The sequence below is a fragment of the Centrocercus urophasianus genome, unplaced genomic scaffold (assembly GCF_019232065.1).
Source record: "Centrocercus urophasianus isolate 14NV4802_14NV808 unplaced genomic scaffold, USGS_Curo_1.0 seq_18, whole genome shotgun sequence".
NCBI lineage: Eukaryota > Metazoa > Chordata > Aves > Galliformes > Phasianidae > Centrocercus > Centrocercus urophasianus.
Window position 1 is genome coordinate 23,535,173 of NW_024884733.1, and position 23,603 is coordinate 23,558,775.

The 23,603-nt window shown below is 44.8% G+C and overlaps 2 protein-coding genes across 4 annotated transcripts in view; one reads left to right on the plus strand and one right to left on the minus strand.

The window, feature by feature from the left end:
* The window catches only part of OSBPL9 (oxysterol binding protein like 9), a 58,174-nt gene extending 55,622 nt beyond the window's left edge, over positions 1-2,552 (plus strand). For all 3 annotated transcript variants that reach the window (XM_042819523.1, XM_042819525.1, XM_042819527.1), the window contains one exon: positions 73-2,552. In XM_042819523.1, the coding sequence (XP_042675457.1) occupies positions 73-147 (75 nt within the window). In that variant the 3' untranslated portion in view covers positions 148-2,552. The remainder of the gene's footprint in view (positions 1-72) is intronic.
* On the minus strand, positions 837-23,228 carry NRDC (nardilysin convertase). The gene is made up of 31 exons (XM_042819522.1): positions 22,888-23,228; positions 20,199-20,520; positions 19,934-20,015; positions 19,419-19,572; positions 18,241-18,314; positions 16,789-16,884; positions 15,762-15,884; positions 14,518-14,575; positions 13,457-13,530; positions 13,214-13,283; positions 12,713-12,790; positions 12,146-12,266; positions 12,009-12,067; positions 11,577-11,631; positions 9,540-9,644; positions 9,146-9,269; positions 8,535-8,621; positions 7,822-7,941; positions 6,794-6,845; positions 5,719-5,869; positions 5,414-5,541; positions 4,914-5,076; positions 4,572-4,603; positions 4,146-4,284; positions 3,931-3,978; positions 3,522-3,574; positions 2,897-2,980; positions 1,964-2,054; positions 1,563-1,679; positions 1,280-1,369; positions 837-1,054 (listed from the first exon to the last, which is right to left on the minus strand). The coding sequence occupies exons 1-31, from the start codon at positions 23,226-23,228 to the stop codon at positions 857-859; spliced, it is 3,489 nt and encodes a 1,162-aa protein (XP_042675456.1). The 3' UTR covers positions 837-856.
* Between the last annotated feature and the right edge of the window lie 375 nt (positions 23,229-23,603).

Here is a 23,603-nt window from a genome sequence, read left to right on the forward strand (position 1 = left end):
ACCTGTAGTGTTTTACTGTCCTTTGCAATTTAGGCACATGAAGCTTATTCTTAGTTATTCTCTTTTCTCTAGTTATTCCATGAAGATGGAGAATGCTGGGTTTACGATGAGCCGCTACTGAAACGACTCGCTGCCAGTAAACACTGAGTGGGTTAGAAAAACAGAAAATGTTCAGGCCTTGACTTAGCAGAGTTCACATCTGATACCAAGACAGTCATCTGTTGTCACGTACGTAACGTTTGGAGCACCTGTCCCCTCCAGTTACAGTGGTTCCTATCTCAGGGATAGCGGACTTAGTGATGCAGATCAGCAACTAAACAAAACAGGAAATGTCTTGGCTGCACGGTGACTTCTGTTGGACTCTGCTGGACTGGTAGTGTATGCAGGCTGCTGGAGCCCTCCCACTGGTGCTTCTCGAGCATCTGGGCTGTGACATACACCTTGTATAACCACTGTGAAGGCCTTGACATTTGCTATCAGATGCGTTATATTCCCGTTTCTCCCACCCACTCTAATCCTACTGCAACGTTCTTTCTTTGAGGAGATGTAACTGCTATTAAACAACTGCTACAGCACTGCAGGAATGATGCACAAGACAGCTGGAACAGAACAGCAGCCCCTGCCCTCCCACAGCTGGAGAAGGGAAAGCTCTCTTTTCTTTCCCACTGGAGGATGGGGCTGTGTGGGGTTGTGACTGATGGGAGGGGAGTGGGGGGGAGTGGTGGAAAACCATGTGAGGGAAACTTCCTTGCCACAGCTAATATTACAGCCCTGTTTTAATAAAAATAAATAGGTTTGTAATATTGGTTGCAGAAAGCACCTGTGTTACAAAGTACTGCAGGGCAAGATGTTATTTTTATTTTAAGATTTTATGGTAAGGGTAAACATTCAGAGTTGATGTGTAAGCTTTTATGTCTTTGATGGAAGTGACATCAGCCATCAAGGAGGAGGGGGGCAAGAAATTAAGATGAGGTATTTCACCAGATGAAGAATTCTGTGCTTCTGAGGCAGCTGTAACCTCTGCATCCCCTTCGTGTTTTCCAAATCCAACCACCTGGGAAAAAAAGTTGCCATATAGAAAAAACTCGGGTCTAAGTTTCTATAATACGGATATCTGTCAGTGTTCATCTGCCTGAAAATGTAGTAATATAACCAGAGGTGTGGAGAATCACCAAATGAGGCCATTGCTTCTCCTACCACACAGCCTTACTGAGATCTCAGAGGTTACCAAGTGTGGCATTTCACCAGTGGCCCCACCGAGCTGACTGGAACTACTCACGTGCACGCTGAGCACTTTCTTCATGCTGCTCCTGTGAGTTTGGTACCAGGAGACCAGATCTGATTTTGTAATAGACTTCAGAGCTTCTATCTGAAACCCAAAGGAATGAGTTTATAAATAGAAAAATCGTGATTTTAAAAGGAAAAATGGTTTCCCTGCAGGAGCCATCCCTTTAGACCTTTTAAAAGCACCATGCTTACAATCCCTGTGGTACTGGCAGCACAAATCCCACCATCTGTGTGCTGCAGCTTGAACTGGGCTGTGTGCAGGGATGCGTACCCACCTCTCGGGCAAGCCGGTCAAAGACATACTGCTGTGTCACAACTTCATTCCAGTTCCTGTCTACTTCCTCTCCAAGATGGGAATCCTCACATTCTTTAAGTTTTATCAAAGCTGTAACCTATGTGTGGGAGGTAGGGAAAGAAAAAGGTTTAGAGGGCTTAAATATCATCAACCCTCACCTTTACTGAAGCTAAAAGAAAACACAGATTACGTTAACAAGGCAGTTCCTTGTTTTCATACTTCCCAGTATTTCCTTTCAGAGCAACCGCTGGAAGGACAGAGCAAAACCTACGAGTCCTTTGTTTAGAAAACCTCAGAAACACACGGGTTGGGGTTAGCAAACCCTCTGGTTCAAGTGTCATTTAGAAGTTCAAGAAAAAGCTTTTTAAGTTTGATCTTTACCTGGGTGCTAAAAGCTTCTTCAGTTAAATGCTTGATTTTCTCCTCAAAGCAAGAAAGGAATTCTTCTATTTTCTTGTCAACCAATTCCGAACTAAACAAGAGTTAAAAATCATATCAGCTCAGGCAGGAAAAAAACAAACAAACAAAGACAGACTATGGAACACACGCAGCTTTCCCCCATTCCCAGAAGCTCACATGCCCATGAAAACCAACTTTTCAATTTTCCCTTATACTGGAGAATCAGAACAGTGCTCAAATGCAGGGACCTCACTGAGCCAGGAGGCACAGCCACTGCAATGCAGGGACCGGGCTGCAGTGCAGCCAGCAGCAGCACGCTCTGTCAGGAACAATTCTTCAGCTGGATGTTGTATAAATACACCATAAAATACAACGGGGAATGTGGATGCAAAATTAGTTTGATCATTTGCTATACCCCATGACCAAGCTCACATGTGATTCCATAGCAATGTGGGACAACACTGATTTGGAGAACTTCCTTGCTGCACATTATTCCCTGTTAGAACCTAAACCAGTAACTGTCCCAGCAGTTCACAGCATTTACAATAAAAGAATAGCCATTTCTCACCTATCTTCTATAATTTCTTTTTTAAACAATTTTCCTTCGCTTTCTTTGAGGGTACTACAGACCTGCCAGCCTCACCTGTGTACCATAAAAGACCACATAACAGATCCTACTGGAGGCTATGCTAAGGCACATGAAAGACAGGGAGATGATACGAGAAAACCAGCATGGCTGTACCAGTGGCAAGTAATTCCTGAACAACCTCGTGGCTTTCTATGTATTCACTACCACAATACACACAAGGTCTGCTGCCCATCTGGGTGAGCAGCCCTGTTTTGATACCACCCCAAACGCATCCTGCTCTGACAGCTTTCTTACTCAGCCTGCATCAGCTGACTTTCCACACCTACTTGTACTTGGTTGCCTGCGTTGCTACTGTGACAGAGAAGCCAAGGATCCCTGAAGTATTCCTGCAGGTAGGGTACACGTGGTAGCTTAAAAAACGCAAAGGAGAAACAAGTCATTCCACAAGAATGATTACATCTCCATTTACAAGACATGCTACAGGTTGTAACACTGTTGGTGCTTCATCAAAAAAAGTCTCAAATCCTCAAATCTTTTTTTTCAGTATTTTCTCATTTTTGGGACATCTTTAAAGGTTGACAGAGCATTTGTGGGAATTAACAAACACAGTAAGAAACCTGTAGCTGTGAAAGGCTTGTGTCAGTTTCAAGGGGCAGACAGAGATGCTGTGAAAGCAGCCCTGGGGAATGGTAAACTGATGGAGGAAGGGAAGGAGCAGCTTCATGGAGAGTAATTCCATGTTAACACACGGGTAGCAGATGCTGTTCTTAAGAGACTGTAGAGCAACTCAGCTGCAATTCATGTCAGCAGGTGCTTGCGATTTTAACACGTTCCAGTGCTGTTTCTATTACACTAAATCAGGAATGAGCCACTGTGCAGGAAAGTTTCCAAAGACAGAACACCAGGAACCCCAAAGCAGCTGTGCGGGAGCTACGCCCACAGTGAACTCACCCGAGGGTTTGCTTGGTTCGCAGGAAGTCAAAGCAGGGCTCTTCCATGTGCATCTGAAACAAAGCACAAATGTGTCACAACAGAAGTGGTGCTCCTGCACAGCCACCACTGAGGCTCAGTGCAGGAGTAGGATCACAACACAGGAAAAAAACAAAACTGCTGCCCTTCCAGTTGCACCCAGGGGATAAAGAAGGCTCTCAGTCTTCTGCGTTACTAAAGAAAACTCTTCTACTCTGACTTTCAGTGCAGCCATTTGGATATTCTGTCCCAAAAACAATTTTACTCAGAACGAGCAACAGATCCACGCTGTGCCCTTGGTTAGATATTCACTGTCCCCCTGTCCATTTAGCCCTATGGCACAATCTGCAAGTAACACTTCATGGGCTATGAGACACAAAGTGTAACTTACCACAAGCAGCTCCATAAGGGTATATTCCCTGAGGCTTCTGGTTCCTGACTAGAAAGAAAATGAAGAATTTAGGGTGATTTCATGGAGTTACACAGATCAAGGTGACTTTGCAGCATTCTGTAACATCTGTGTTCAGAAACTGTGACACAAGCACAAAAGCTGCACCAGGAGCTACCAGAAGGAACAGGGCAGAACACACCGAGCTGGCACGCTACCTGGTAATACACGGTCACTTCAGAGTTGGCGTCGCCTCTGTTGAGCGTTTTCACCTTGCAGAGCAGGTGTGTGTTGGGCAGATCCACCACCCGGAACTGCACAGGGCAGGGGTGCGCCAGCGGAGCAAACTGGAGCTTTCTGAAGAGAGCACAAGCAGTGAAGTGTCAAACACCCACTCACAGCCACAACAGCCAACACAACACCCACATCTTCACGTGCACAGACTGCCATTATTTTCCCAAAATAACCTTCCCCAAACCAGAACAAAGTCCCGCCCATGCTGCTGTGAGGAATGGGCACCTGCAGGAAGTGCCAGGAGGGAGAAGGGAACGTCTGCATTGCTCCCACCCCAGCCCTTTCTTCCAGAAAAGAATCTTAACTTGATCATAGTTACCACATGCATAGTGTAAGAGTCAGATACTCACTGAATAACATAATTCAGGAAATCCTTTGCTTCCTAAGAGAGAAAATATGGTTTTTATTTAGAAGGGAATTGCTAACTGCAATTCAGAGCCACACACCAAAGCGTATGACATGAGGAAGGTGAACCCAGGAGCAAAGAACAGCTGAGACCCCTTCATTCGCACTGCTTCACTTTATCCAAAACCGCTCTGGATACCTCTGCACCAGGAGGCTTTATCCATGTGAGCACTCCTGAGCTGCTGGGGAAGAAGCTGCCCTGCACTAGCAAGCCGTGTTTGCAGCAGTGTTTAAGTCCATTCTAAGAACACATGCCAACGTGCATCAGCTGCAGAAGCTGTACTTACCCTGCTCGTGAAGTTTCCTTGTACAAGACCCTCTACAAACAGCTGTGACTTGAAAGCTTTGACAAAGGATGACAGAGCCTCAATGGAAAGGCCCTTCATCAGTGTCTGGTATTTGTCTATCATGGACCATCTGCTATGTTCTAAAATCAGGAGACGCACATCCCTGCAATAAACAGAAGGGAAACAAAACCACAAGTCACCAGGAGCTGCCTAATGTAAGTGATCCCACTTCTGACTCAGGAGCACACAGCAAATGGGCAGATAGTACCCAGAGCACCACTGTGGGCTCACCCTGCCCTGCCTCAGCCCCTGCTGCTGGCTGCTTCAGAACAGCAGCTACCTGCAGGCCCGGTCTGAGCCTCGAGTTTGATGTACTGAGCAGTCAGAGCCACAAGCTGCCCTGGAACAAACCTCCACCAGCACAGAGCAGTGTTTTCTGGGCTCCTTGCTCAACCTCAACAACTGCAGTGCTGCCTCCTTTACTCTCCCCCAGAACTCACTTGGCCAGAGTCTCAGGCTTGATAAGGATATTGAAATATGTTTTCTTCAGCTGCTCTGTTATCATTTCAAAAACTGCTGGAGTAAAGCTGAAGTCAGTCAAGTAATCAATGATGAGCTGAAACAGAAGCTGTAAAGAAAACAGGAGCCATTTTTCAGAAAAAGACAACCGGTTTGGAATTATTCCAAATAGAATGCTTAAAAGAAACAAATCATTTGATCAACATAAAAGACACTAAGGCACATTCCTCAGTTCTGCTTGATATTCTTCACTAAACAATTCCTTAGCAAATTAATTAGTACTTACAGGTAGTTTATGATTGAATCCTTTCACTCGAATGATTAAGCCGTGCTCTCCAGCCACCAGCTTGTATTCCAGCTGGGCGACGTCTGCTGCGTAAGCTGGTTCACCAAGGTTGAGAGAAAGGATGTTTACAAACGTATCGAACAACACTATGCTGCACAGAGAAAAGAGCAAAAGACGAACACTTGAACACTGCAGGTAATCAGCTTGGATGTACACACAAGAAATTCTCCAGCAGACATGAAAACTTGGGCAAAATGAGACTCCAGCCCATTTTAACAAATCGGGAAATACACAGTGCAGATCTCCCTTCACCCAAACGCATGACTTAAGAATTACTTTGACATTCAACTGTTCTTTGCAAGGAATGATTCCAGCTTCACATGTGACAGGATTACTTCGGCACAGGAATGCGCACTGCAACAACACACTGCTTACCAGTACGGAAATTGATGAGCTACAGCAAATCAGACTGCAATGTGGACATTGCTGCCCTGGCTCAGACTTCCAGGTTTTTGTTGCTGCCTGGATTCCAATTCAAAATGCAAAACATAAATCCCCATGGCGTTTCTAAAGCGCTCCTTGTGCAGGTCTCAACAGGCCAGGAGAAGACCGCTATGAAATCTGCTGCAGACAGCGGTGCCAGCCTAAGATTAGCAAGGGAGCACTGTGTGCAGAGCTGTCATCTCCAGTCTGTGCAACACACGGTTCCAGACACTGTCGTCGTGCTCTTCACCTGCTCCTGGAGGCCCCCAAGGCCCTGCATCGGGCCATGGCCGTGCTGTGTGCAGGACCAACTCCTCCCCTAACACTTCCTTCTGGCACACACACCGCTGCTGGCACATTTTGTACAGTTTGCACTGCAGAATAACACACCATGAAACCCACACACACCCAGCAGCTACAGTGACGGCCTGCTGCAAAGCCACCCTTGCCAAAGGACAGATAAACTGCAACAAATGGATGAATAAGAAAGGAAGTCTAATTCTATTCCAGCTCAGAACGAGTCTCTCTGCACTCCCCTGTGTGTGGCACTATGGTTACCCCACACAGCGTGCACAACTCACACAGCCCTTACTTCTCTGCAGACCGCTGTATCAACGGAGAGATCAGATGGAAACGAACGTAACCTGGTGGGGAAGAGAGACTTCAGTGAGACATAGCAAGTGACAGCTTCCCAAAGGCAAAGCTTTTTTCCATCACATTCCATGGTCACAATTCAAATCTAATGAGAAATGTCACTGAGCTATAAGGAAGTATTTTTGCTTGTATTAAGTCATCATCAAATGCTTCTCTTTTTCAATCCCAAATCTTTCCTTACAAATATCAACTGTTAGAAAACACAAAGCCGTACTTCATAGGATGCTTCGACACATGGTCTGATCATTATCAATACAAACATCTCTAGGAAATTCCACACAATGTATGCTTAGCAGACACTAAAACCTGTTGTTCTGCTTGAAAAGAGCAGTACATTTTCCACACGTGTCCCAAATGCAGGCTCTTATCTTTCTCTGCCTGTAGAAGAGACTACAGCTTTCTCTAGCTGTGATGTTCTTTGTTCTCACAACCTGCCACTGTCATCTGTTCCGTATGCCAAATTCTGTCCATAGCCAGGCTCTCTGAAGCCAACGTTTTCAGAATGTTCTGGTGATTAGGTTGGATGTTAGGGGGAAGTTCTTTACAAGGAGAGTGGTTGGGCCCTGGAACGGGCTGCCCAGGGAGGTTGTGGATGCCCCGTCCTTGGATGTGTTTAAGGCCAGGTTGGACGGGGTCCTGGGCAACCTGATCTAAATGTGTGTGTTTGGTGGCCCTGCTAGGCAGGGGGGTTGGAACTACATGATCCTTGAGGTCCCTTCCAACCCGGGTGATTCTGTGATTCTGTGATTCCACTTTTTAGCCTGAAGGATCTGCTGGGTTTCTTAGTTGCAGGGTAGTTCACCCTCAATACTGCAGCCAATGAATGTGTCAAAAGGATCATAGAAGAGCTGGCAGTAAACACTGGAGCTTAAATGGTGAAGATCTGCATGAGTTACTGCCTTTCAAATAAATTCCAGCTGGTAAAAACAAGGGCTTTGTCATCTTAGGAAGACTTAAAGCATTTACCTTTGGGGATTTTGAATTTATCGTCCTTCCTGTACCAGAGGCAGCCTTGCTGTGTGCTCAATGCTTTGACAGGATATTCTGTCTCTGGGCAGTCAGCAACCTTCAAAGCAAAGTCGGTGGCTAACAAAAATCAAAACCAACCAAAACCAGAAGTTAACAGCTTTCACAGACAGACAAAGTGCATTACAGTCTTCAAAATTATCAGCAAAAAACATTTCCTCCTCCCAGATTGCTAGATTACACATGATGGAAACACGTGATTGCCTCCCTAGCCCCGAAGAACATTCATTTTTCAGTTTCCCAACAGAATACTGGCTTACAAGCAGCACATAAGAGGTAACATTATGCTCCATAAAGGCTGTAAATTATGGGTTGCTATTTTATTTGGTTTTGGCAACAAATCCAGATGCTATTTACTTTCAAAAAACAGCAGATAAAGCAAATAAAATTCCTCCCCATAGGTGTCTACATATTTGTGCTGAACTTCACTGTCTGGGAGATCTGTCAGGGCTATACAATCCTGAAGTTCTATTAAATCAGTTTTCACACACATAAAAGGTTATTAAACAAAATTCAGGGGAACAGAATTTCCATGTGTTTTGATTTGCAAAAAAAGCTGATGTTCAGATGGAAATAAAGATTTTCTACATTAACCACTTTCACCTCCCAAATAAATAAAATACCGGAGATTTCACCCATGCTCAGTGCCTTACCTATGTATTTGTTCTCTTCTGGAAGGTGTAAATCCTGATTTAATTCAAAGTCACTGGCCCATAAATCACTCCAGTTCTTGTCAATATCTATTAATAAATACGAAATACATTCAGTTCAGCAGGAAGCTAATGCTTTCCTATTTCCCAGATCAGTCATCTCATCTCTTAGCTCCTGCCATCTCCACGAACATCTGCAGCATGCCATGCTTCTTTGTGCTGTCTGGTTTACTGGGACTTTTCCTAAGTCTGTTCCTAACAACTCCTGTGGAACAGGACTGCAGCAGTCCTATTCCAAAGTAAATCAAGCCTGCCCAAATTATTAATCCAGTTACCAACATGCCCTGTCCCTCATTATTTGTGCTCATTTCTCAGTTCAGGACCTGACCTGCAGCTAAGCAGAGCGCTCCCTGAGATCACTGCCACCTCACACTTACAAACCCAGGGAGCAGGAGTCAAAAGATACCAAAGTCCCATTACAGAGCAGGATGGAGCACTTGACTAATGACAAAGTCAGTTTCCCGTGGAGGATTCACTCCCCTGCTTCCATGCGGTGTGTTTTGTGCTGCTCTGAGCACAGTCCAGGCACTCTTTATGTTTCAGCCACTGTTTACCTTCCACGCTGTACTGCGTTCCAAACCACCTCTCCTTTAGGTGACACTGGCCCTCGTTGGCAGCAGACAGCAGAACAAGGTTGGCCCTCTGTGGACAGAGCTGGCTAAGGGCATCCGCAATGATCTGTAACGTCAAGGCAACCCTTCAGTTCACATGCAGCTGTGGCTCTGCCTGGCCCAGCTGACACTCCTTCATCTCAGCGTGTGGAGAACAAGACATCACAACCTTACACACACAAGGAAACTTGTTTGCTAAGTGTTTAAAGTGACTCAATAAATACAAAACCTCTGCCTGTGATATGCCTAGTTATATGTCTGTGTATGCCTGCATTGTACAGTATGCCTGTATTTTCCTCACATCGAGACACGTAATCAGAATGCAAGGAACATTCACCTCTGGCTTGTATTCAAACAGGAGTTGGTCTCCTGTCAGAAAATCCTCCTTTGGAAACAGCTGCATGTTCTCACAAAGGCTTTCCACGTAGTCAACGGGATCTGTCTGAAAACAAATAAGTAAAGCCATTTTTTGCAAGATCAAAAGTTAAAATATCTATTTCCTGCTCCGAGCAGATCTTGGAGAGAGACAGTGAGTGCGAATTACATGCTGAGTTTGGGACAGCATTTAGTTCTGGTTATTAAACTAAACGTGTTTCACAACCATTTCTGATACCGAGGACTCCTCTGAGACTCCCAAAACATCACAGATGACGTCTCCATGAGAGGAACAGCCCTGACCACGTGCCTGCAGTCATTACACCTACTAGGTTCCAGTCCTAGTACAACACGCTCCTTGTCAAGCTCAGGAACTGCAGATGCTCACACCTCTCTGACTCTGCCCCTTCCCAAGTTGCCTGGCATGCTGTATAGTATGAGAAGGAAGAGATTTCTCACTTGGACGTGAAAGTATGGTGACTGTGTACAACTGCCTGGTGGACACTTCCCACTGCTTCTTTTTGGGTTTTTATTTATTTACATTTTTAAACCAGCCAACGTCATGCTGCAAAGATCCTGGGTCCAGATAAGGACCACAGCTCCCCCTGAGAAGACCAAAGTTTGACATGTCTGTGTTTTAAAAATGAAGTCAGAAACGTGACCAAGAATTTCTTAAGACACTGCACATCTGAGAAATGGGAACACAAAATTACAGCTCGAGCTACAGACACAAAGAACACTAACAAGAACCTTTGAGAATTAAATAGATTCGTTTTGATGGAAATGTCAGGCTTCAAACTGAACGACAACTGCTTGTAATAGTTAAAGACTGAATCATAACACTGCACATAGGACAACAGACATTGCTGCCATGTGCAACGTCCCAAATTTTGTAATAATCACACTCTGCTAACAAATTCATAAGAGCTGTATTGCAATAATAAATAACACCATGCTACACCTCAAAAATGCACTTGGCAATCAGTTAACTCATCCTGTTAAAAAAAAATCTGCTGCTCCGTTATGCATTACTTGGGGTTGTTGGCAGCAGTCCTTGCTGTCTGCACCACTTGCAAATATCACTTTCCTCTGTTATTCAGAGGCCGCTCAAGACACTCAGTATCCTCCACGTGCTCTTCTGAAGGCAGAGCTGCAGATGGAAGGATTTGCTACAGATGATGCTTCCAACATCCCGAAGCTCCACGCAGACTGGCAGGTGGTAAAAGTGCCTGACCAGACTTGGAGCATCTAGAAAGACAAAATCTCCATTTCCAATACTGCCTGTTCCATTTCTTTTTGTACTCCTTGTATTTATGTACCTTACAGAAATGAATGAGCTTCAGTGATGTTCCCAAGCCACATACAGATGATTGTTTTCCCAAAAGAACATTTCAGAGCCAAACCAACAAAACAACAAAGATGAGAACTCAGATAAATGTACTAAGAAAGCTGGTAAAGTGAGACTCTCGAATTACCTAAACTGTGTTCCCTTCTTTATTTTTTTTGTAACTTTAATAATAAGACCTAATGCTTTTTGCTAATTACTGTTTTGATAGGCCAAGTAAGACTTGACTCAAACCCACATTTTTCTGCGTAAGGGTCTAACAGCAGACAAAGGGTCATTAACACCTGCCCTTGCCAGGCCACTATCAAGGCAAACCTTTCAGCCCACACTGCTCTCCTGTTCCCAAAATCAGCAACTGTTTTTAAAAAGTGAAATTAGACCATAAGGACTGAAAAGCATCAGACAGGTCGCAGAACTCGATTAACTGGCACAGAACTTCACACAGCCTAGTGACTGAAAGAGAAAAAGAGCTTAGGACTGAAAGAATGAAAAGAACATGGACTTGTCAAGGAAAAAGCTCTTCATAAAATACAGCCCCGTCACTTCAAGGGCACTGTCTGCTTCTTGTAGAACAGAACTTCAAAACCAGAAAATAATAAAATAAATCCTTTCCATGCTTTACCTATATGCCAACAGAAAACAGTGGATGAATACCTGCTCCTGGTAGTGAAATTCATTCGCTTCAATCTTCTGGATTTCTTCCCATATTCTGTAAATGAAAGAGGAAAGAATGCCCAACAGACACCAACTTAATACAGACTAACACTACGGCTCCACAGCCTTCCACAGATCCAGATCCACCTTAACACATTTATTATATTAATGCATCAGTGCACCTTACATCTGTACCAGTTTGCTTTATCAAAATCAGCAATCAAAAACAATAAATCCAACTAAAACCACTAAGCACGATCTTTTAGTAAACTGATTTTTAAACTTCAATACAGGCACGTTTCCCACACAGACAAGCTTTCCTACTGACTACTTTCTGCTCCAGGCACCCACCAAAACATGCAAACATTACAAACAAGAGGTTAATGGGAGGGGAGAATCTTGCCAATGGCAGATGTAATGCCAAACACTTGCCTTTTATCTGGCCCTCTTTGCTGCAGCATCTTCACATACTGGAACACAACATGGGCCACCTGCAGGCAGAAAGGAATGGATTACTTTTTCCATACAGTAAGAAAACAGTAGGAAAATCCAGTTACAGTAAATCATACCTCATAGAAGTGCTTGTAACCTTCATCAGTCAAAGTTACAGAAATGCTGAAGATGGAGTACGTAGAGTTCTGTTCAAATCCTGTCTCACCATTTCCTCCATATAATGCAAGAGCCCAAAATCTATGCAAGAGTTAAAGGCATTTATTAATTACTCCTTCCAGCTTTATTTAAGCTTAGTTATTATTTGCACATCACAGCTTAATTTCAGTGGCTTTCAATCAGTTGCCATTCACACCAAGTTTTTCAACATAAAAAGTATATATCATTTAAGAGGATATATCATTTAAGGATATATCAGGATACATCATTTAAGAAAGACAGTGAAAAAGCCAAATTACCTTTTGTGTTCTCTTAAAAATCAGGCACAGTGCTACTGGTCCACAGAACACAGACCAGAAACCACTTATTTGAGACTTGTGAGTAATATAAATGTAAAAGGTATCACTAGAAAATACATTTTAAAAGGCAGGCTGGAACTAACATATGTATACACATATATACAAAACACATATATGTTATTTTAATCATACCAAAGCACTTAGTTACTATGCTTGAAAAATACATACTTTTTCCTAAGAAAAGAAAGAACGCTGCCTTTGCCTTCATGTCCCACCAACCAGGAAATATAATGAAGTGGCTTCACTCTGAAAGGAAATTCAAACACTAAATGCCACGAGTTATACTTCTTACAGAAAGAACTCAAATTACTGCACAAACAGCTGAAACCACACTGTGCCTTCATGACAAGCTCTGCATTTTCAGGTGGCATCAGGGTAATAAGCTAAGGACGTGGGAATTCACAACATGACTCTGTGTCCCTCTGTGTCCACAGGACAGGAGCAGAAGCTGATACGAGTCATGAGGAATGATGTTACATCTGCTGTGTATCGGCGCCACTCAATTTATTAAAAAAAATCATATTTGCATCAGTTTTATTCATTTTAAAGTGTTCTCCCAGCTGACCCACAGTAATCTGTAGCACAAACAAGTGAGATTCTTCGGCAGCCTGGGAAAGGCAATACAATTATTTACAACCACAGCAGAAGAAAAATACAGCACCACCTTACCTGTAATACTCTTCTTGTGGGGGAAGCGCCCAGGTGATACTCAGTGAATGAACTTTCCTGATGGGAACAACTAGGCAGAAACAAATGCACTGACTATAAATACAGAAATAGGAATAGACATTTTAAATAATGCAGGAAGAATGGTTACAAGTTATTCAGAACCAAACAGTTATTTATCCTTTCAGAAAACAGAGGAAACATGCATATGTATTCAAAACGTTGTGACCAACCTGCTTTCCTTACCTCTGTAAAGCTTGTGAAATTCTGGCGTGTCAAAAGGCTGAGTCAGATGGCCAAAGCTGGGCTTGGGCAAACCACTTGAAAGGAAAATGACAGCATGGTGTCACCAGGGAGGCCTGGAGGCTACACTGAGATAACCACCTGAGTCACACACACCTCTGAAGCAAGGAAGGCAGAACAGCAGACAAGCAGCAAATGGCCCTTAGACAAGGGTGCACTTCAGGACTCACCCAACCCAGCTGGGAAGGAAACCTGCCATCCACTCGCACTCCCCACACAGCTGAGTAATTGCTCAAGATTTACATTAACCATCAACTCCTCCCTCTCCTTCTCTCCAAGGCAGTAACAATAAAAAGCTGCTTTCCTAACAGAAAGCCAAACACACAGCAGCAAACTTTCCTCGGCCTCAGATTCACAGAGGGCAGCCAGAGTCTTGTGTGGAAAAGGAATAAGAGAAGGACAGGGGTCAGAAAGACAAACGTGTCTCTGTGTGGCATTAGACACAAGTGCATTTCCTAATCACTACAGAAATAAACATCACGCAAAAGCAGAAACTGAAAGGGAAAATTAAATGCTTCCCAAGTTAGTCAAGCCCCTGCAGAACGACCTTTTTGGGTAGCACACTGCAAGAGAGTTACTAAATAGATGCAAGTCCTAACCACTTGCCACCCTGACGATGACATTAAAATTCAAGAAACTGTCTGAATTTATTTTGCTTTGAATTACTCTTGGCAGAAAGCAAATAAAGGAAAGACAAAATGACAAACTCGGTTTAAATGATTCATGCTAAAATAGAGGCACGAGCACAAACTAAGCAAACACAGCTGCACGTTGGCACTGCACAGCATGCGGGTTAAATGACTGCTGTGTGTTAACAAAGCCTTCCTGAAACAACTAACATCAGTCTCTAACTTCCAAAACCATCCATTTCCTGGATAAACAAATGTTAAATTTCCCTAACGTCTCCATTAAGAGATTTGAGAAAACAAACCAACAAAAAACAGTCGCTTTAAGCGTGGAGAGTTTTCTAATTTGTAATGCCTTTACATATCAAAAAATCTTACTTGTTTGGGATCTCAGAGAAGATTTCTGTCACCCACTTTTCCAATGTATCCAGTGTTTCTGTTAAGGAAGAAAAGGAAGAATTTCCTGAAGAACTAAGACAAATTCTTTATCCTACCTCATGTTATTTGGAAGAGGCTGTAAGTCAGCACACTTGAAAATTGCAAAGTTCTGAATTGCAAGCTTTAAATGGGTCCACTGCAATACATCTTTGGTCACACCTCTGTTTTTGTGCACTCTCCCAAAAGTCAGCCTGAGACAATCAGGATTTGAAGTTTGCTACAAGCTGGTGCGACTGGGAAAGCATTGCTGACTTTGGGACCTGCCAAACCAGCAGTGCTTGCAGGCTCATCCAATCCTCCCACGTCCTGTACAGTCAGCAGCTTTCACACCTAAATGCACTGCTACAAATTCATTTTCCCCATCTCCTTTTCTACAGAAGATGTGTTAAGAACCATGTTTCATTTTCTCACTAATCAGAGCGATTATTCCAGAGCTTTTCAATGCTCTTAACACATCCTCTATAGAAAAGAAGAATAAGCATCTCTGAGATTATACCCTCCATCCTACAGACAGAAAGTGGAATCAGGTTTAGGCATTCAGCAAAGCCCCAAGCACAAATCTGACTTGACTGTACACAGCTGTATTTTCAGCACAGCTCTACAATACATGCTGAACTTCCAAGCAACTCCTTTCCTTTTGTCTCAGCAAAAATGACTCCTAAGTCTGGAGTTCTTTGCTGAAATGAAATTCAATTCCATTTGCAAATAATTTTTCAGTTCATTAGAAAATAACCCCACCCCCTCAGGGTCTCTATCCTTCCAATAGGAATGTGTGTTTTTTTAAAACCTCCCTGGAAAAAGCTCCATACAGAACAAGACAAGTGGGCACCAAGTTTCTGTGGTGATTCAATGTCCACAGCAAGGAAAGCAGCCAATTAATTCACTTAGGTGGTCTGATGCTACAACCCTACAAGCTTCTCTCCTAAATCTAACTTTGAGGTTTTTACCTTTGGGTTAATATGGAACCCACTCATCCGTTTCAGTCAAAAATTGCTCAAGAAGTGTCAGAATGACAGCAACACAGCACAATACTTACGTTCTCATTTGGAAACCAGGCTAAAATCTGCAGTCTCCTGCAGGACAGGATAATCCACTAGTTCACCTTTACCCCAAGCCACTGTCGTTCCAAGAACACAACCCCAAGAGCAGCAATGATCCTTTCCATAGGGAGCAACTGATGTTACCTTTAGATTGGACAACTAAAGTCATGTAGTGAGCTGAGTAATGGCGCTGCCAGAAGTCCCTCAGTCTTGTGTAGGTATCAATATTGTTCTTTCTAGGCTCATGTTTGAGCGTATCTGCATTACCTGCAAAAATTAGAAGGCAGTTAATTACATACATAATTACGTAATTACTGGGTACGTCAAGGCCAGACGTGCTGACATAACAACTTCTCCCCTGTCACTGAGCCTAGTCATGGTGAGCACACTAAAAACACTTGTCAGGAGTTTGGAGTTACAGGAATTTTAACTGAAATTCACTTTTTCCTGTTCCCAGATAAAGACAGTTGATATTTCTATGAAAAGAAAGGACAAAGTCCTCCTGTATCATCAGATCATCCATACTGTGTACTGGACAGTACAGTACAGAACAGGGGAGGGGAAAAAAAAAAAAGGGAGAAGACATGATGCAGTATATCACTGCACCATATGTCACCATTGAACTTTGTAAAAATTACCTACATTTCAAAGCTGGATATCTCCATTACACATTGTACCCACCACTGCAATTTATGCAATTTACACACCCTCCAGCATCATTAGAGTGAAGGAGCTCTCAGAAGGATTCTACTGCCCAGGACAGAAAGGACAAACCTCCCTTCTGCTCCTCTCATGTAACAGTGAAGGTCTGCTTCTGCAACCTTTACAGTGAATTATTTGCTTTGAGCAGCCTCACTAGACTCAAATCCAGGAATGCATCATTTTTCCATGCAATTTCAATAGCAAAAACAAGCTTAAACAAGACAGAGGTGAGTCAGAAAGCACCACCTCTACCTTAACAGAAAGTTACGTGATTATCTGCCGATGGCAACCTGCTCCCAACATCAGCAAAAAGCAGTAACTGCTAAAAAACAGTAATGAAAAACAGCTGAAGTGTGCAGCTGCCTTTATTCTTAAGGGCTTTGCTACTAAGACAGCTCACCTCAGTGCATCTTCTAAGCATCTAGAGGATTGAATATTATTATTGCTGTGTAACTAATTCAAAACTTACCCCAAAAGAACTTCTTCATAGGATGTCCAGACCTGGCAAGACTCCCAAACAGCATCTCCTTTCTGTTTGCATCGGATGGTCTTGCTAACTGATACTCTGTTAAAGATTTTGCAGTGACAGGTGTAAGAATTTGGAGTCATGTTCCCATGGGAAAAAAAATAAACTCAAAACACAGACTCAGTCTAGAGCATCTTTTTTTTTTTCAATTGATGACGAAATAGTAAAATAGAATAAAAAACAGGATGTGCTAGCAGTGATCAAAATAAGCCAAGAGGAGAAAAAAAGTATTTCACTGCTGAGAAGTGAAAAAAAGGTAAGCAGGGAAAGCATAGAAAGCTTCAGTTTGTCCTGTCTGAACGTCCTCAATCTGTTCAATTTAAGGGGAACACAAGGCCACTGACATTCTACAGAATAGATGCCCTGCAAAAAAGGCCAGAGACAGCTTCTGACACAACACTGACATGAGAAACTGAAAAATGAGCAAGACATTTCCAAAAATGTAGTTCTGTAATCAGTTTACTCCAATCCAAATATGAGAAAATTAAGAATTCATCCTCTCAAATGCATGTTCTGGTAATAAGAAACACGCACTGCAGGGCTGTAAATTAACTCTTTGGACTGCATTATTCTGCAGCCAGCTCCTCATGGTGACACAGCGGCAGCTGGCAGGCAGCTCACTGCTGCAGTGCCAGCACAAGCGAAGGAGCGGAACCTAATGATGAAGGCAGCACAAGTGAAGGCATAAGGTAGCTTAAGATGTCAAAGGAACTTCACCTTACATCACAAGACAGGTCCTGGTTTGTATCAACCCTCCTTTAAGTTCAAAGACTGAGCTGCCTGGTTTTTCTTACCAGAGGACAGATGAAGAAAAAGGCTTGGAAAATACATGTGAACCAGTTAGTGCACATCGCCAGTAACATTTTTTTCCTCCTAAAACAGTGAAGGTTTATAGGCAGTCTGGAGCTATTCATTACATATTAAAAAATGGAGTGAACATTCCACTCGCTTCTGTGCCAGGTTCTTTTTCCCTCTGTGAGGTAAATCTGCATGAGGAGGAGACATGAACAACCACCCTGACTTACTGCACTGGCCCCAGAGGACGGGAGGAACAGTGGGGCTATGCTGGAGCTACTGCCATGTTGCTCACTGAAGGTTACCCAGTGCTATGTAATTGTCCTACCAGTTATGAGAAATGCTCTGAAACTAAAAGTCGGACTGTGAGCCCTCTCAGTGATGGCACCGTGCTCAGTGTTGCTCCTCTACCAGCCACTGATATCCATGAAATTAAAAAAAACACCTAAGAGTTCGGTGTCTCGGTTCAATTAGATGAACTTGACTAAAAGGTAAAGGTAATCCCAAACAGAAAGGGACAAATCATCTTTAAAAATAGGTGGGTTTTTGTCGTCGTGTTTAAGATGATGCAATAAACACACAGGAAAAAGGAACTCTTACCACTGTCCACAGCCTCGACCTCTCGGTCTATTGCATCCCTGATCATCAGCGGGTGAATAAAAAACTGTGCCCACCTATGGAAGAGAAGAAATTGTACTTTTCAGTGTCTTTTAAACTACAGCAAGGAAAAAAAAAAAAAAGCAAAACAATCAAACAAAAACAACAGAAAACAAAAAAAAAATATACAAATAATTCAACTCAACAGCTACTATTTTTTGTTTATCAAGTCAGTTGTCTCTACACTGGTCCTAAGGAAAGATAAAAGCCATTCTTGTGAGAGCGTCAAAAAGCAAAGGGGGAAGGAGAGCACAGGATTATCTGCATTTACATCCCAAGAACGACCACACCAGATCAGACAAGTGATCCACTTAATCTAGCTCCTGGCTGTAACAGCAGCCAGCACCAGATGCATCAGAAGGAACACACAAGAATCCTCAGTTGTTCAGTACAACCCCTCATTTCTGTTTCCCCTCCACTACATGAGCTGTTGTTACAGATTACAAATACATTTTTTCATTTTTTCCAATTTCAAATACCTAAAAGCTGGACTAATCTGCAAATAGAAGCTGAATTAGATCTAATAAAGTAAAAATTCAAGCAGTACTTGGTAAAATGCGCAAGCCCCAGTTCTTGGCTTCATGGGAGGAATACATTTTGATCAAAATAAGTTCACAGTGGCGTCTGCTCTCCTCCTAAGATATTTCACAGTGACAGCAGACATGCCCTTGTGAATGAGTAATTTCTCCTCACAAGGTGAGGCTGCAGCATAAGGGAGCAGGTTAAGTAATTCCTCACAAATTATACACACCTCACTGAGTAACCAGGGCTGGGTTAAATGCATCGTTTTGAGGCACACGTTGTACCAGGAAACTCCAGCTACCAGCTTTACAGACCACACTGGAAAACAGCAAAGCCCTAACTCCAGCAGGACAGGCCTTGCAGAGGATGCATCCCACCAGGGCTCTGTGAGCACCATCCTCAGAACAAGAACAGCTGTCACTTTGCACAGGATTTCTCCCATCACCAATGCTACTAGCTTAGAGATGGCACAAGTATCAGAGCCACACGCATTAGGACTCACACACGGATCCTAAGTGATCCCACAGCTGCTCTGGACACACACACACACCTGCAGACACACATCCAGGAACACCCAAGCACCAGTTCTGCAAAGTTACCTATCAAGGGCTTCTTTGAAGTACTTCCTCTGCACATCGAACTGGAACACCGTGCGCTCACAGTCGGTGGAGGCGTTGTCACTGCCCCCGTGCTTCTTCAGGAACGCGTCGAACCCATTCTCATCTGGGTACTTCAAGCTGCCCATAAAAACCACTGAAACGGGAATCAGCAAAGTTACCACAAATTAAAATTAGCATTTCAAGATGCCTGGTCAGGAACCTTCTGTGGCTTCTGTACCTGTACTGTTTACCACCTGCTGCTACAGAGAAAAAGGTTTATAAAACCATACGTAATGATTCCCTCCACGTTCAACAGAAGAGCATGCATTAAGGCGCAGCCTCATCCTCCTCCCACATTAAGTTCCTCACTAGGGCACTATTTTCATAACAGGACAAATTTATTTAACCAATAAAAATAAATGCCAGGTAGCTGAAACACACAAAACCATAGGAATTCAGAACTAGCTAGCACTCATTTTGCACTTGGAGAAGACGAAATAGGAGCAAATACGTACTGTGTTCCAGGAAGTGTGCTAATCCAGGCAGGTCTTCGGGGTCAGAGAAGCTGCCAACAGCAACGCAAAGGGCTGCTGCAGCCTGAGGAAATACAACAGTTTCAGTAAAAGCTGCTTTGAGAAATATTTCAGGAAAATGACAGCTGTGTAAGACAAATCAACAGGCATAACAGAAAGAATGAGTTTGAATGCCCAATCACAAGGTTTCAGAGCACAAGAAAGCTCTCTATAATACTTTTTTCATTCTACTGCTTTAAATACACACCTGCTTTTCTGTGCAGCCTCTCTTTCTTGTCTCTTCCTTTTCAGCCAGCTCTTCTAATTCGCTGTCATCAGGATCATTAAAATCCTCATTATCTTCTTCATCGTCATCCTCCTCATCCTCCTCATCACAGTCCTCATCAAAACCTTCTCTCCCATCTTCAATCTCCGCTCCAGAGTCATCTTCATCACTTTCCTCTTCAGATTCATCCTCCTCCTCCTCTTCCTCCTCCTCCTCTTCTGAAGACAGCGCAGATGGGGCGTCATCCAGGTAATTCAAATCCGAAATTAAAAGTGCACGTAAGCCATTCTGCAGTTTGATATACCTGAAAGAATAATTATTTGCAATGGATACACTCAGTTCCCAAATCTGAACACACAAATGTCCATGCATCTGTATATTTCCCATCCTCTTCTTCAACGAAGATTTCCTGATAAAATAAAGGCAGCTAAGGTGAGCAGCTCTGCAGTGGAAAAGTAAGAAGACTCTTCTGATATTTAACAGCTAACAGTGACAGGAGAAAGCAATTACAGGCAGAAGCCGTACACCCCACAATGCTCTAGACATTGATTTAAGCTTTTATGCCTCTCTCTGCAATAGACAAGCTACTAGCACCTGAGAAAGATTTGGTTAGAGAAAGATTTATGGACTCAGAATAGGTGAAACCAAACTTCAGTAGAGTATCATGTTTGGCAGGCTCTCGTCACACAGATTACGTGGGTGAACTAAGATATTTGTTTTTGCCTCAAAGTAGGCCATGCAGACTCCATCTTATTTGATTTTAGAAATGCTTTCCATCAAATGGGGTGCACAGGTTTTTTAATAGATGTGTTAAGTTCATGAAGTACAACTGCTCCTCAAATGTAGAACTGAAAGCACCTGCTCTGGCCCCAGTTTCCCAATCACTAACACCTGATCTGCGCACAGCAGCACCACTGAGCACCACAGGTTCGATACAACCAGGTGAAAGCACAACTGCATTTTTGTTCATTGAAACCACAGAGCAAGGTATAACACACAGAAACATATCACTAACTGCAGGAGGTACAGACAGTGCTGAGATGTCTGGGCACAAAGTCAATCTGCTCAGCCAGGTGTATCCAATAGCTGTGTTTATCCCTTCCCCACACCGCCATTAAAGCCAGGGAACAGATGATACCAACTTGACAGTACTCTCTTCAGGCTTGTGGGTGACAGACGCTAACAGCACCCAGCAGCAGGTAACAACATAACCCCTCTTCTGCTGAATGCCATTAGGTTGCAATGCAGGAGCACAGCACCAGGCTTTACCCAGCAGAGCATCACCAACACAGGTGCTCTTTTTCCATGTTTCAGTCCAAGGGAAAAGAACAAGTGCAATCAATACACAAATGTATCAACTAGCGTGCAACATACAGATGGAAAAATACAACATAGCAAGAGAAGCAGCTTAGTCCAATGGCTGACTGAATGGGCACTGACACAAACAATGTATTAAACAGACAATGAAATTCTTCAGAACACATCCTGGGTAAGTTGGAACAGATTGTTCTCACACCAACCTCATTGTTAATTGTTCAGCAGTTAACTAAATGCTAAAATACGTATCAATGCATGGTTAACACTTAGAGGTGTTTTTATTTTCCAAATGGCCCAGAACGAAGAGTACAAACCTATGAATTGCACATACGCGTGTCCTTAAATGAAACAAATTTGGGGGGAAGAAAGAAAAAAAACACACCTCTGCAACCATCCAGTCCTAACTGACAGAATAAGTCCATGCACAGAAGCCTCACCATCATTTCTCTCTGAACAACATCAACAACATATTCTGCAGTCTGCTTTGCTGTTATGAACGGTGTATTTGAGAAAACAGTTTGGTGGCACATCATAATCTAAGAGTGATGCCCCCAGATAAATTAAAACAGCCACGAGATGCATTACACATCACCACCAATTTACGAACAGAGGAGAAAAAGCGTGCGTGCATCATCAGATCTCGTCTTTAAGTATTTCAAACTTGAAATGCACTTATTTGACCGAGGCTTGCTTCGCCTCCAGCAGCACCGAAGTTCTCTGTCCTAAGCGTGCATCTGCGAGGCTCACTTCCACACACGCCAACCAACCCAACGAGATACGTGCAGCCCCCGGCTTCCTCCTGAAACCCACCCGTTAAGCGCGGCTTTCTGTCAGACCTTCGTCAATTCCGCGGCAGCGTAAACGCGCTCTCCGGTCCCAGAGTCTCAGAACACGCCGCCGGCGACTCTTCCCACGGCCCGGCCCCTCCAGCCGAGAACCTGGCCCGCAAACGGCAGCGGCAACGAAGCGGGACCAGAAGGGAGGAGCAAAAACCGCCGCGCGGCCAATGGGAGCGGCGCGCGTCCGGCAGCCAGCCGGGAACTTCGCTCGGCCGCACGGAAGGCAGCGCGCATCGCCCGGCGAGAACCGTGCCTCGGGGCGGCTGCGTGCCGCCTGGGGGCCGCCCGACGAAACGGCAGCGCCGCGCTTTCGCTGAACTCCGGACGCGGGTTCCTACTCGGAAACTCGAGCGGGAAGGGCCACCGTCAGTACTGCCCCGAAACGCGCGGATCTCGGCCTCCGGACGGGCGCCCACAGAGCCACGCTGCGGCTCCTTCGCCCCTCACGGCCCCTCGCCCACCTCAGCGCCCGCCGCCCGCTCCCCCGGCCCACTCGGCGGCCCCCCGGGCCTCACCGGTACTGCTTGGGGTCGCTGGGGGATTTGACGATGGCGGGGTCTCCGATGTTGCCGCGTTCCTCCTCCTCCTCCGAGCGGTCTCGGGCGTCGGGGCCGCTCGCCCCGATCTGCTGCCCCATCGTCAGCTCCGGGCAGCCGTAGTTAGACGTCGCCTTATTCCTACCGGGCATGGCTGCGGCCGCGCAGCGCCACAACGGCCAGGCTGAAGGGCTGGGCTGAACGGCCGCGCTGGACGGCCGAGCTGAGCCGCGAACCGCCGGCGGCGGCTCCGCCACGGGCCGCGCCGTTCGGCCCCTCCGCACGAAGGCCGCCGCGAGCCTGCGCGCGAGCCTGCGCATGCGTCGCCGCCGCCCCGCCGCTAACCCTGCCGGCTTCCGCCGCCCGAGGAAGTGGCGGTGACGGTTGCCAGGCTCCAGTCAACGCCCGCCGCGGTGCCACGCGCGGAGCGCGGCCCAATCGCGGGCCCTCGTCCAGCCGGAACGCGCTCTGATTGGCGGAAGGAATAGGGGTGGCGTGTAGACCGCCTGGCCTCGTTTCCTCCAACGAGCGGCCCCAGCCCTCGGCTCGCGTGAAGCGCGCGGCCGCTGCTCGCTGTGGGCGGTTTGCTCGCCCGCTGATGAAATCCGTTACACCTTCACAGCTGTTCCCGTTTCTGACAACACGAGTTACGCCCAGCCCCGCTCTGCTGTTACTGCGCTGCACGCCCCGTCAGA